The sequence below is a fragment of the Vulpes lagopus genome, chromosome 10 (genome assembly GCF_018345385.1).
Source record: "Vulpes lagopus strain Blue_001 chromosome 10, ASM1834538v1, whole genome shotgun sequence".
In the NCBI taxonomy this organism is placed as follows: Eukaryota; Metazoa; Chordata; class Mammalia; order Carnivora; family Canidae; genus Vulpes; species Vulpes lagopus.
Window position 1 is genome coordinate 55546663 of NC_054833.1, and position 14481 is coordinate 55561143.

At 49.7% G+C, this 14481-nt stretch overlaps 1 protein-coding gene across 1 annotated transcript in view; it reads left to right on the top strand.

The window, feature by feature from the left end:
* Nucleotides 1-1782: 1782 nt before the first annotated feature.
* The window catches only part of TMEM123 (transmembrane protein 123), a 58907-nt gene continuing 46208 nt past the window's right edge, over nucleotides 1783-14481 (top strand). Inside the window, exons 1-2 of the mRNA XM_041771891.1 lie at nucleotides 1783-2012; nucleotides 6438-6494. Of these exons, the coding sequence (XP_041627825.1) occupies nucleotides 1913-2012; nucleotides 6438-6494 (157 nt within the window). The 5' untranslated portion in view covers nucleotides 1783-1912. The remainder of the gene's footprint in view (nucleotides 2013-6437; nucleotides 6495-14481) is intronic.

The following is a 14481-nucleotide window of genomic DNA, read 5'->3' on the forward strand; positions in this document are numbered from 1 at the left end:
GGCCAACCCAGTCCTGTGCCGTTACCATCAAAGCAAAGCTGGTAGTGTGGAAATCAGATAACAGGCAAGATCTAAGGGTGTCAATGCCATTCCCAGGAGAAAATGCCAAGTGACATCTTGTTTTCTATACTTTCTCATCTCTCTTCTGGAGGCAAGTTATGTTCCAGTCCAGACTCCCAGGGACACATACCCTGAGCCCTAAAGGAAGCATTTGAAGTAGGCTGGCCAGAAGAATAAGAGGAGAGTATTTCAGAAGAGAGAACAATATGCAAGTGCCCAGGAACCAGAAGCACCCGCGTCCACGGTCAGGCGAACCAGGGCTAGAAAGGCCGGTTGGACTCAGGTTGTGAAATCCTTGGCTGATGGGCTAGACAATCACCTGAGCAACTGATTCTCAAACCAGATTCCCCACTTGGGTAAAGAAATCAAAACCTCAATGTGCAGTGTATGCTTTAGTCTGCGTGGATGCCAGGGAGTATGTGCCGGCTGGCTCCCATCCACAGATGGAAATCTTCAGATTGAGGGCAGATTGCCCCATTTAGTCTCTACCATCAATCCTGTTCTTACTGGTAGACTTATCTGAGGCCTAAAAGTCCTATCTGTCCTCAGTTTTGGGAATTTAGCTGCAATGATGTGGCCTTTATATCACAAAATCTGGGTCAGATGTCAAAGATCTGCACATGTAGAGGGTTGCAGGCAGGGGCTCACCGCCATTTCAAGCACCCTGCACCCTCTGTCCTTCCGCCCAAAGCGGGACCTGGGCTGCTCTGCACCTCAGCTGTGGGTGTCTCACGTCCCTCCCCCGGTCTGAGCAATAACCAAACGCGGGCCTGGGAAGCACTGCAAGTGAGCAGGGGCTGCGAGGGCTTCGGAGGGACTTGGCCAAGCACTACCCAGGTCAGGTTCTGCCATGCGCGCAGGGCCCCGGGAAGGAGGCCCAGGTGCAGGAGCCGGGGCCGGGCATCAGGTGCACTGTGGGGTACAGGTGCCACTCTGCGGCACCACCCCCCCACCCCCCCCCCACCCCCGTCTGCGCTCAGCGGACAGCGGGTATGGGCACAGTGTCAGCCTCCCAACACCTTTAAGGAAACACCTACATCCATGCCCTCCAGCTCTTTTCCTGCAAGCAGATTCCTCGGGGGCGTTTGTTAGCAGGACAGGCCTTTCCCGAAAGCATCTGGCCGAGCGGGCTTCCCCAGAGGGGCCCACGGCTGTGCTCCGCGTGCACCGGAGCGCTTACCGTGCACTTCCCCGCCCCAACTCGGCCTGGGTCACCACAGAGCTCCCGCGACCCCTGCGACCCTGCACAAGCCCCGCCCATCCGAGCTCTGCTCCTCTCAGCCCCGGCCCTCCCGCCACGATCAAAGACTTCCTTCCGGGCCTCGCGAGGCCCATCCCCAGGGCCGGGAGAGGCCGGGAGAGGCCGGGAGAGGCCGGGCTCCGGCTCGGCTCAGCTGCAACAGGACCGCGGCTTCCGACGAGAAAAGAAACCCCGCCACCCGCCGGGGGCCTGTCAGTCAGCCAGCCAGGCCCCGCCCCTTCCGGGCCTGGCCCTCCTCTCGGCCCCGCCCCGCCCGCTTCCCGGACAAGTCCCGCCCCCGCCTCCTGGCCACGCCCCTCGCAGAGGCCAAGCCCCGCCTCCTCGCCTCGCGCCGGCTCCTCCTCCCCCCGCCCCGCGCGCCGCTTTGCCGCCCCACCTCAGCCCCGGCCCCCGCCGGCCCCGCCCCCGCCGGCCCCGCCCCCTCGCCGGCCCCGCCCCTCGCCGGCCCCGCCCCTCGCCGGCCCCGCCCCGCCCGTCGCCCCAGGCCGGCTCCCGCGCCCTATTTGGGCATCGGGGGGCCGGCGGCGGGAGGCGGCGCGGCGGACGCTGGGTCGGGGAGCCGCGAGGCGGCCGCGTCCTGCCGTCGGAACAATGGGAGTGGGCGCGCGCGGGGCCTGGGCGGCGCTGGTCCTGGGCGTGCTGCTGATGCTGGCGCTGCTCAAGGCGGCTGTGGACAGCGCGGGCCTGGACGGTAGGTGCGGGCGGGCGGGCGGGGAAGCTGAGGCTCCGGCGGGCAGGGAGCCGCCTGCGGGTCCGCAGGGGCGGGGCGGGCGGGGCGGGCCCCCTCCCTAAACCCGCGTGTGGACCCGGGCCGGGGAGCCTCGGATGGGCCCCGGGGAGCCCGGACGCCCCAGGCGCGGGAAGGGGGAGCTGTGGGGCACTCCCCGCCCCGCCACGGGGGCACCTGCCGCGGCGCACCTGCGGCGCACCTGGGGTGGCGGCTGCCGGGGGTGCGCCCCGCGCCGTGGTGCAGCGGTTCCGGGAGCCGGGGGCGGGGGGGGGGGGTCTGGAAAGTCCCGGAGGAAGAGTGGGGGCGGGAGGGGCTCGGGGAAGAGTCTGGGGCGGGGGTTCTCGGGGAGGAGCCTGGGGGGCGGGCGGCTCGGGGAACCGTCTGGGGGGCTGTGAACCTCATTTCCTTTGGTCAGCGACTGGAGCTGCTGGTCCCCATAATGGCCGGTAAACTACGGTAAGTTATTTTAAGTGACTCGAGTTTTCCCTACTTTTAAGTTCTGTCCACTGGCTGTTTGTTGAGCCTTAGAGGAGTTTTATCCAGGAAAAGATAAAGACCTCAGTTCAGGCACAGCACCTGCTTTGCTTAGAATAATCGGGGTGAAAGAGACAACAATTTTCCTTTGTTTTGCTCATCTTGTTGTTCTTTGGCTTTGTTGAATTGTGCACGTCAGAAGTCGGCTTTGCAGACCCGATTCTGAAATTATTTAAGAAAACAATGATAAGCAAATCACATCTATCCTGTTTTCAACAGATTGTAAGGTGAACAATCTGGAACCAAATCAGTCTATTTTGGTGCTAATTTCAAACCAATATTTTTAGGGGAAAGTCTCCCTTTTTTGCTATTTTGTGAAAGTAAACCTTTTTCTTGTCTCTCTGATGAATTACTGATTAGAGAAACTAAGTGTCCTTGCTTTACTTTTTTTTCCCCTAATAACACAGATTTTTTTTTGCCCTATTTTAATACTCACTGTTATGTTTATTAAAGTCTCGCTAGAGGTTAATGCTATTTGGAAATCTTGGAATGAATGCTCCATTATAGGAGAGCCTTCATTTCATGAACGAATATAGCCAACATGAGCTGGGATCCATTTCTACCAACTCTAATGTCACTTTGAAATTAGGGTAGAAGGTTCTGTAGAGAATTTCTCAAAACAAGTATCATTATGAAATTCAGTGACTTTTAACAATAATACAAGGGCTTATACAGTATTTTTTACTAGACACTCTTCCTGTGTATTCCCCATTATGCTAATTTAGGCCCACATATCATGCCATTGGATCCTTGCAGTATTATTCTCACTTTATAAATGGAAAAAACTGAGGCTTAAAAATTGCCTAACTTTTTCAATGTAAAACAGCTATTACATGTTTGATTTCAGAGATTAAAATCCCAACTCTCAATTTGCCATTTTGCCACTCAAGCCATTTTAGGTGGTGTTGGCTATTCAAGTAGATAATGCTTAAATGTATAATCTGCTATTGCCCAGAATATTGTAGGAGAAGATAAGAACATGGAGATTCTTTTTTTTTTTTTTTAAATATCCTGCACAGTCTGCTGTGTAGCTTCAAAAATATCCTTAGCTGGAGGAGTGAGGGAGGTGATGAGCAGGTGAGCAAAGCAGTGAGCAGGATTGATATTGGCAGTGCAGGAAGACATGGTGTGGGGGTGAGGTTATTCAATCAGGACCTTTGGTGGCAAGTGGCCAAAACCCACCTGGAACAACCTTAGTGGAAAGCAGGGACTTTACTTGGTCTGCCACTGGAAGTCCAGGGTGACTTCAGAAATGCACTACCAAGTGTTCTAATAGGGCACCAGGAAAAAAGCCATTCCCACTCCCTTGATTACACCTGTCAGCTCCCAGGGGAGCTGAGCCATTGTTCAAGTGTTGTCAGCCTGTTGGTGGGGATGATCGTAGGGTTCAGGAAGGGACTTCAAGTAGCAGGGACTTTCTAAAGTGAGTCCCAGGCGCCAGGCACCATCACAGTGGGCAGTTAGGAGAGTAAATTAATCTCTAGTCGGTGCCACTTCATGAATGTAAGTTTCTTCTCTTCCATTTAGTGCATCGTTGTATGTTAATACTTAGTCTCTGTCAAGTAAAGCATCATCCTCTTTATAGTTGGATGTCCTGGTATTCTTTGTCTCCTAGGATACAAAACCAGTGCCTACCCACAGTAGGTGCATCGTAATTGATTTGAAAAGGAGAAAGGCTCTAAAAGAAGAAAGGTCCTAGAGCTACAAAGATCATCAGCTTTTGTCTCCTTTTTTCAAGCAAAAAAGGTTGCTGGGACATAATATATCCTGAGTGATGACAGCAGGGAGAGAGAAAGAGGAGGCTCCTGCTGTGGTCTAGGCAGAGGGCTGTGGCACATTGGCCCGTGTATAAGTGCATGGATTCCTTTTGTGTTTGGCGGGGGGGAGGGGTGGTGACACTGAACAATCACCTGCAAACGGACTGGAGGAGAGAATGGGGACACACAGGAATCGAGGATGACCTCTTGGTGTGGGGACTGAACAGTTGGTAATTCCACCACTGAGAAGCCTGGGAGAGAAGCAAGTTTATAGTAGAAAATCAGCCCTTTCTTTTGGCACTTCTACATATAGGCTTTGTAGTCAAACAGCTTGGTCCAAGTCCAGGCTCTGTCACATACTAGCTAGGTGGCCTTCTCTGGGCCTCACTATCCTGTCACTGCAAAGTGGTATATTCCTGTCTCAGAATTGTTGGCCAGGCTAAGTGAGCTAGTGCAAGTTACATGCTCCCCAGGAGGCCTGGTGTGGTGGAAGCTCTTTATAATACTGGCAAGTACTTGATGCCAGCTGTTGCATACAGCAGGTATGCACTCGATGCCAGCTGCTGCATATAGCAGGTATACACTCAGTGCCTGCTTCTGCCTCCAGTAGGCTGGTACACAAAGCCTAGAGTCATCCCTTCACGAATCCCTAAAGTAAGGGTTGCCCTTAGAGGCATCAGTAAAGGGTCATCTCATTCTAGCAGAGTCATGACCTTGATCTTCTTCATGTTTAATCTTCACACCACATCCTTTGTGATAAATGGAATAATTGCATTAAGAGGAAGAAATTTGCACAGCGTAAAGATAGGTCCTTCAAAGTTGTTATTTCTTACCTTGTAGTTTGAGAGGCATTTGGGTTAGGGAGTGCTACCTTTGTGAATAATACACTTATTCTCTTCCCATATGCTACATATATTCAATATCCCGTTATACAAAGACCCAGATTGAGTAAACCACTCTGAAAAGTTGCTTAACTGGGGCATAGAATTCTTCTGAAGTTTTTCCAAATCTTAAGGTACTAATCAAAAATTAAAAGAATCCTACTTCTATAAATAGGCTTGCAATTAAAAATGAAAATATATAATGAATATATATTACGTATAAAGAATATAACATCACCATCAGGAAAATGAAAATCAAAACCACAAGGAAAGATCATTTCACACCTGTCAGAATGCTAGAATAAACAAGAAACAACAGGTGTTGGTGAGGATGTGGAGAAAGAGGAACTCTCTTACACTGTTAGGAATGCAATGGTGCAGCCACTGTGGAGAACAGTGTGGGGGGTTCTCAGAAATAGAGCTACCTTGTGATCCGGCAGTTCTACTTCTGGATGTGTATTCAAAGAAAATGAGGACAGTTATTTGAAATGATATGTGCACCCATGTTTATTGCAGCATTATTTACAACGGCCCGAATATGGAAGCCACCGAGTGTCCCCTGGTAGGTGAGGGGGTCAGGGAACATTACTGGATTATAAAAGGAATGAAATCCTGCCATTTGCAACAATGTGGCTAGAGCTAAAGGGTATTATGCTAAGTGAAATAAGTCAGAGAAAGACAAACACCAGATGATTTCACTCAGATGTGGAGTTTAAGGAAAAATGAACAAACAGAGAAACAAACTCTAAAGTATAGAGAACAAACTAGTGGTTGCCAGAGGGGAAGTAGGAAAGCAACAGAAAGTCCTACCCACTCATCTTGTGTCCATGGTATGAAGTTAAGGGTCTCCATGGTAAGAGGCCCCGGGTGCTGAGCGTAGAAGGGGCCCTCACAGGTGGTCGGCTGTGCTCCCAGAGCGGAGCTGCCTGTGCAGCACGTGTCCTTGTGTGGGCGCGCGCACTGCACTAGCCAGCCCACGGTCAGTACCGCGTAGGCCCCGTGTGTTCTGCCCTGAAAACCCCGGTAAGATAGTCCCGTGCTCCCTGGCAGTTGAAGGTGTTTCCCAGCAGCAGTGGCCGAGGCAGAACCTGCGTGCAATGCTGTGCCTTCCCGCACGCCCCACCACACCCAGCGGCTGGTGTCCTTAGATGTTGGATGCTTTTTCATCACAGGATGTGTTTTGTTTTTATAAGATCTCTATTTTTTTTTTATAGGATCTCTAAACACAAAGAATTCAATGCCTTCAGGAAACCACAGTGCTAACCCAACAGGTGAGTTTAAGAAGGTTTGAGCAATAGATGTCACCTGTCTAGGATGCAGCAGGTCGAAGAGGCTGGGCAGGTACAGGAAGCTGTGCCCCGACTTGTGGGCACCATGGCTGCTGGTTCCCGAAGCCCAGTGGCTTCCATCTGGGTGGCCGTCCCAGGCATCGTAAGAGCGGCTGCCGCGTGGATCATCGTTCTCCGCCTCACCCAGTGTGAGTAACTCTGAGTCTTTCCGTCTGAGCATCCTGGGCTTCCACCCTGAGTTTCCAAGCCCATTTTTAGGCGCAAAGTCTTTGTCCGCCGCATGTAGATTAGGAATAGGACTCCCGGCATCTGCCGGCCTATGGGTGGGACAGGCCACCCTCACTGGTCAGCGGGGGCCACCTCCAGGGAGCCTGCCAGAGTTTCGCCTACCGCGTGGCTCCCCTGCCTGCACAGTCTGGGACAGAGGGTGTCCCCTCGGGAGGCCTGAGGCCACAGGGGGAAGGAGGTCCGCAGTCAGCCACCGCATGCGTCTGCTCATCTCCTTCTCTGGGTGCTGAGCTGGACGTGAGGAAACGGCACACGTGCCTGTCACCAGCCCTGTTTGTCTGCCCAACACTCACCAAGTGTCCCCCATATGCCAAGTCATTGTAGGGCTGAGGTACCAAGTTGTCCTGGCCTGGCTCCTGGGAGTCGTCATGGGCTTTTTGTCTTATTTCTCTGTGGGAGAATACACACAACAGGACACCAGCCAGGGAGCCTTCCGCAGTGCACATTTGGGCGGCAAGAGCACTCACAGTCCTGTGCCCCCTGTGCCGCATTGTTGGCAGCATCTCACGCTCTGCCCACCTCACATTCTCACCCTCATCCCCACTTCTCAGCGTCTCTGCCATGGCTCCTGGGTTCCATCTGAATCGAGAACCTTCTATTTCATTCAGCTTTCCTGATTCTGCAGCAAAGTTTTCATTTGGGGAGAAGAGACTAGAGCGGTTGCTGCAAACTGTAATAATGATTATTGCTGGGCACATAAGGGAGGGTTTTTAAAAACATCTTGTTAGATTATTAGGTGTCTTTTACTGAGAGCCTACAATGTGGGAGAAACTTCTCACACATTTGCTAACTGAGCAGTGCTGAGCTGGGGATGGTTCTGCATCACACGGGTGGAGCGAGCAGACACCCAGACTGGTTAGGACCCTGCCCAGCGTCACACAGCATGCTCGGGATTTGATTCCAAACCTGTGCCCCTTCACCACATTTCCTGAAACTGTGATATGGTCTTACCTTTGGAAATGTTTTTCAGTGGAGAAGTCCCACTGCTAGCAGTTGTCAACAGTTGTCAGAGATTAACACGGTACTTTGAGATCACCTCCAGGGTCCATGCGATGATTCAGATGCCCCGTCTAGCACTCGGAAATTCACAGGAAACAAAAAAAAAGAAAGCATTGCCTCAAAACGTTTTCCTAAAGACAGCAGATAATACAGTAATAAAAACTTCGTGTAACACTTCCCACAACCGTTACAGTATTCTTCTTATATCCTCTTTGAATCTTGAAAATTCTTAGGTAACATGTTGAATGTGTGTATTTTTGTAGGACATGGTGCTTAGTATTTTGTCTTTTGTGGTAACAGGCCCTTCTTATGTGGAAACACTGTTTTTGAACATTACCAATTTGTTTGGTGCTGTTGGTCTAATGTGGTTTATTTGGCATCACTTCCAAAATGATAGTCACATTTTTCTTTGGCAAACTCCTATGCTCTGTTACTGGAGGCATACGGGCCTGGGAAGCATGCAAACCGCCCACAGTCCTGCTGGCAGCATTGTTGCTTATTGCTTTTATAGGGTTCACCACGTTGGGTTCGGCAAATGTTCTTTCCCCGTTTTGTTTAGTTTTTGGTCTCTATCTAATTTCCTTGAGAGTGGGACCCATGACTTACTCATCCTAACACTGGGCCTGGTACACAGGAGGGAATGCACGTGTTGGTTAAGCTGAACTGAGGAACCAAGTGCATATTTTACTCCCAACTCACTTTATGGACGAGCCACTATGTGTGGTTTGCAGACATACCTGGTCCATGCTCCAGTGTGACCCATTATTACAGCTGTTTTGTCGTCGTCATTGTTTGAACAGTAGGATGGATACTTGAGGTCAGAGAAGCAGGAGTTGAGGTCACCCTCCTGTTGTACCACTCTGTTATATGTAAGCGTTGTGTTTCCTTTTATGCCCTAATCGTTATCTGAGGATAGCCATATCTTTGACCTTCTATGCAGGGCCTTATTTAGTTTTAGTAATTATACAGAAATTTTTCCACTTGGGGGGTGGACAAAAAGACTACAGGATTACCCAAAATGTAATCATGATTATTGTTGGGTAGTTATGAGAGGAGTTTTTTAAAAATGTGTTTTACTAGACCATTTGCATATTTTCAGCTTATAGAGAAAATAATTTTTCCCACTTTAGATGTAGTCAGAGGGCTTCGATTTTAGGGTCTGTGGATGGATGAATTTATTTTTTACGGTGTAAGGATGTCACATACCCAGATTTTTTTTCATAACAGATTTGGGCAAAGATACAAGAGAATGTGACATGGTTCAGAATGGACAGCATTTCTCATCCGTAGCCAGAACTCTGAGCCAGTAGCTCAAATGCCCTCTCCTTGACCTCTTATCACTGATGCTTCCCAAGAAGAGGAATCCGAGAGGTGGAAGGGATGACTGTCTGGGGGGAAGGCCCTCTTCTTGGGCATAATTTGAACCAGGCCAGTTTCAGAGAAGTCCATTACCCTCAATGTCCCATGTGTACAGAATGGCTTCTGGCGTGGTAGCCCACCCTTGGTTCCACCATTTTGGCCTCTTGTTGGTGTGGTTTTATCCACAGATGTGGCAGGACTATAGCAATTTTGAGCAGATGGACTTGGCTTGGGCTCAGACTTCAGCAACTTCCCTAACTGTTCTGAAAAACTCGCTTGTTCTTACAGAACCACATCCGTTTCTCCAGGACTGGTTGTTGTGTTCAACACATGTTTCTGGGATGGCATTTGAAAATGAATGGTAACTTTTAACATCATCAGATGTTGTCTTAAGGAATGCAGAGTGGAAAATCTTGTAATATTATGTTCATTGAACAGATGTTTGTTTTGTCTGCCCACTGCACCAGGCGCTGTTTTAGTCTCGGGCAGGAAGTGGTGAATAAGACAGGTGAGTCCCTACTCCCATAAAGGGTACCACACCAGCAGATACAGACTAAGGAGAGAAACAACTAAGGAACTCGGGGTCAGGTGGTGATTGACAAGAATAAATGGCGTAGACTGAAGATATACACAAGTCAACTGGGAAACATGGCAAAAGCCTGGGAAGGGCTACTTCAGATGAGGCTGTTGGGGAGGAGCCGCCATCTGACAAGACTATGATGGGAGGGAGGACAGCCCTGTGGATACGGAGTGGAGGACACTGCAGGTAGACAGGTGCCCTGAAACAGGACTGGGCCTCTCGTGTGCAGGGACATGGGCAGGTCATGGGCTGGCACAGTGGTGGCACGAGTTACATCATTACATGTAGGAGAGGAGGAAGTGGAAACCATGTTTCAGATGCACTATGATATTTTGAGATGTCAAAAATATAATAGAGCAGGGGTGCCTTGGTGGCACCGTCAGTTCAGCGTCTGACTCTTGTGACTCTTGATTTCAGCACAGGTTGTGATCTCAGGGTCCTGGTATTGAGTCCTGCATTGGACTCCCTCTCAGTACAGTCAGCTTGGGACTCTCTCCCTCTCTCTCTCTGCCCCTCCCCCATCTCATGCATGCTCACTCTCGCTCTTTCTCTGAAATGAATAAATAAATCTTAAATGTGTGCGCGCGCGTGCGTGTGTGTGTGTGTGTGTGTGTGTGTGTGTGTGTGTATAGTAGAGGAGACCAGAAATGTGGATTCTGGCCACTATGTTCACTTTTCTGGGTCTTTCTTGTGCGAGGCGTAGTAGGGTAGTTAGCTCTCAGGCATTAAAATGCTCCAGTGTTTCTGGATCACTGTGCACCCCAAAGACTGCAGGTGCAATGGTGAGTTGGAACACTCTTGGTGTTTTCTTCACTGAAGCATGCCTCTGTCCTAAACTAGTTGTAGGAGCCAAATGAGATGCTCCCAGTTCACATCAGAAAGTGCTGCTCTATTTTATTGTGATGTGAATAAGAGAAAAAGAAGTTTGAGGAATATTAGAATGCAAAGGCAGGAAGAACAAAAGACGGTATAGAAGACAAACTTGCACTTGTCTACCCTCCCAGCACCTGCCCCATGAAAGGGTTGACCCTGGGCAGAAGGCTGGCTCCCAGACTGCGGTGTCCCATCTTGTAATGCCTGTGAAAGTCAGGGTCATGTACACTGGGGTGCAGGAGGGCCCTTCCAAGCCTGAGCTTGGGGATCCAGCCCATGGGAGCATTTACCTTTTTTGATCCATAGAAAGCTGGTAGGCTTGCTCCGGGCTCCCCCGACATCTGTCAGACTCATTGACGGCTCCCGCCTCGTGTGTGGCAGTACAAGGGGATTTCTCAAGAATGTTCCCAGGTGTACAAAGGTGTCTCTTCCAGAGACATGGATATGCTTCTTAGAGTGTCCCATAGGGGTGTCGGGCACTTACTTGGGCTTTGGCATCTCACCCTTTTGTTCATCTATTATCTTACTTTTTCTTACTATGTAATTTCTTCACAACTAATTATAAAATACAAGGAAGGCACATACGTGATGAAAAATTTCATGCAGTGCATAAACACGCAATACGTGCTTCCAGCCTTCCTGTGGGCACTGAGCCCCACCCAGCCCTATTCCCAGGTGTGCTGTTACAGCTCAAAGCCCAATTCCTTACTTACACCCAGAGATCTTCTCCTGTGTTTATCCCCGTTAATGGAACCACCATCATATGGTGTCTATAGCCAGAAATGTCACCAGTTTCACATGGATCCTTCCAAAAATTCATGCAAGTATAATTCATCTATAGTATAGACGCTTGTTATTAACATAAATGTGTAATGCTGAGTGTACTATGCTCTGCCCAGCTGGTCTCACCTAAACCTCATTGCTCCTCAAGGCTGATTGCTCTTCCTCATCCTCAGCCACGTGCTCTTCCATGGAACAGATGCAGCATAACGCACTCACCCAGCCCCCTGTTGATGCACATGTAGGTTATTTGCAGCCTTCGCTGTGTCGAGTGGGGCTGCAGTGAGTGTCCTCCCTGGTCCACCTTGGTATACCTCTGCAAGGGCTCTTTTCTAGTGGTGGAGTTGCTGAGTCACATGGTGTATTATTTTAACTGGGTATGTTGCTAAATTTTCTTCCAAGAACATAACACATGTTTACTCCCACTAGCAGTAAAAGGAACCTGTTTCCTACAGACTCAGTGGCACTGGGAAATAGCAAGCACTTTACTATTTGCTAAACTGAGATGTGATTAATAAACATGTCCTATTTGGAGTTAGTCTCAACTCAGTTGAAGGAATCTATTTTCATATTGATTTGGAGGGCTTTTGGGGGGTTCTTTTTAAAAAAACCACTTCTTTAAGATATATTTCACATACTGTACAATTTCAAGTGTACAATTTGGTGGTTTGTGGTATATTCACAGATATGTACGGCCATCATCACAGCCCATTTTAGAGCATTTTCATGTCTCAGAGACAGATTTTCATGTCTCATCCACCAGCCGAACCCCTGCCCTAAGCAACCACTGATCTGCCTCTGTCTCTGGATTTCCTCTCAGACTTTGATGGGTGTGGAATCCTGTGGTATGTGTCTTCAGTGGGCAAAGTTTCCAAGGTTCATCCACGTTGTAGTGCATCTTGTATGGCCGAATGCTATTGCTCCTGCATTCATTTGTCGATGGACACGTGGGCTGTTTCTGCATTTCAGCTCTTGTGCCACAGCTATAAACATTGGTGGACATGTTTTGGTGGAAGTCTGTGCTTGGGCATGTCACTTGGGAGAGTTGATGGGTCACAGGAAAGTACTGTGCTTAAGGACCTGCCAGGCTGTGCCCACCACTGCCACTGCACCTTCAGTTGTGCCGGCAGCGAATGACAGTGTTGCGATGGTTTGAGTCTGCCTGTCCTCGTGGGTATGGGCGATACTGAGATTTGTAAGAAGCATGTATTGGGTCATTCAGATGGCCAGAATATATTCCCCATGTGTATTTGGTCATCGTCTATGGTTCCTGGCGGCCAGCTCCTAAACCCATGGAGTTTCCTAGAGTTTCCTAAGCCTTAAGAGTGGTCAAGTTGTTTTTTGTTACACTAATGAGGTGATCCTAGGGCACAGGGCAAAGGTGGGGCTGGACCAGCCACTGGGTTAAATGGTTGGTGCTCTGCCCACCCACAGCCCTCAAAACTCTGGGGGGAATGGGGGAGCTGGAGATTCAGTGGCCCATAGCTAATGACTTGGGCACAACTGTGTGGTGAAGCCTCCATAAAAACCCAGACAGCTTGGGGAGAGCTTCTCATTGGTCAACAGGTAGGGATGCGGGGAGAGTGGCACCTGCTGAGGGCCTGGAGGCTCTGCCCCTTCCCCCTGACTCATCCTTGTCCTCCAGCCCTCCCCCCCCCGACTCCCCGCACCTGTTCTACACTTCCTCTGGCTGCTGCTTCATGTCCTTAGTCCCTGAGCTGTGAGCCACTCTAGCAAAGGAAGGTAACTCAGGTTACCTGAGGTCATTGGAACCTCTCAGCTGCAGCAGGTGCTCAGAAGCACAATGACTGGGGCACAGGAGGGGGCTTGTGGGTGTTATGGGGGCCCATGCCTTCAGCCCTGGGATCTGATGCTGTCTCCAGGTAGGTAAGTGAGGACAGTTCTCAGACACCCCGCTGCTGTCCCAACAGTTATAGGGACCCTCTCACCCTGAGTTGGGATTGGGAACCCATGTTAGTAGGAAACCACATCTCATTGTGGCTCTAATGGGCTTCTCCTCATGGACTAGTGGGGGTGAGCATCTTCTCACATGTTCATTGGTCAGTGGTACATCATGGAGAGAAGTCTGTTTGCATCCTTGCCCACTAGTTAACTAGGTTGTCCTTTCAGTACCTTGTCTGTGCTGCCTCATTTTTTTATAACTATGAAAATAGCACATAGTTTGGAAATATATTTTTTAAATCATTTAAATTAGTCTCACCGAGTATTTTTAGTTTTTTTAGAATTCAAACTTAACTACACGGACATCGTTTCTTAAAGAGGGAACTAACCCTCTTGTATAAAACCCAACACTGGGGAACAACTAGTTAAAAAATGACAAATTGAGTGTATTCCAAGTTTGGTTAAGAACAGGTTTGACTGCTTTCACCCTACAGTGAATTTGATTTGCTGGAGTTTTGTGCCCCCACCTCCTGGTTACATGTGCTCTCTGACATTTTGTGACATTTTGAAGAAGACAGAATTATTGCTTTGCTCTTCAGTGAACTCGGGCCAGTTATTTAACCTCTTTATGCCTCACTTCCTTCTAGAGGAAAAAAAGCTGGTAAAGTACAGGTGTTTCCTGGGACAAATGAGATAATAGGTAGAGCACCTGCCTTTCATACAGCCCCTGGCACAAACTAAAAATTAAATGTGCTCCTCCTTGCTCTCTGGTCACAATGACCTTTTGTTGGTCCCTCCTGTGTCCACCTTCTTTGCCAAGGGGCCTTTGCACATGCTCTTCTGGTTCTCTGAAGAGCTCTTCCCTCTTGCCTCTGCCTGGTTAACACCCATTCAGCTTCCCATTTCTGTGCAAGCTTCTCTGGGTTCCAGACCCACAGAGGACCCTCTCTACCTGATGGTTTAAGTCTGCCTCAGCAAACAAGTCAGCTCTGCCAGGGGCTTGCTGGCTTCAGGTACCATCTCGTTCCCAGTGCTCTGGAGAGGAGAAACATGCTCGGGGAGGAGGAAGTCAGTTTCCAGTCTCCAGCCTCACCGGTGAGATTCCTGGCAGTTCCTTTGTCAAGGTAAATCATGCCCAGCACTCCCCCCAGTGTGCTGGGAATTGGAAGCAGGGCCTTTCCCTCCACG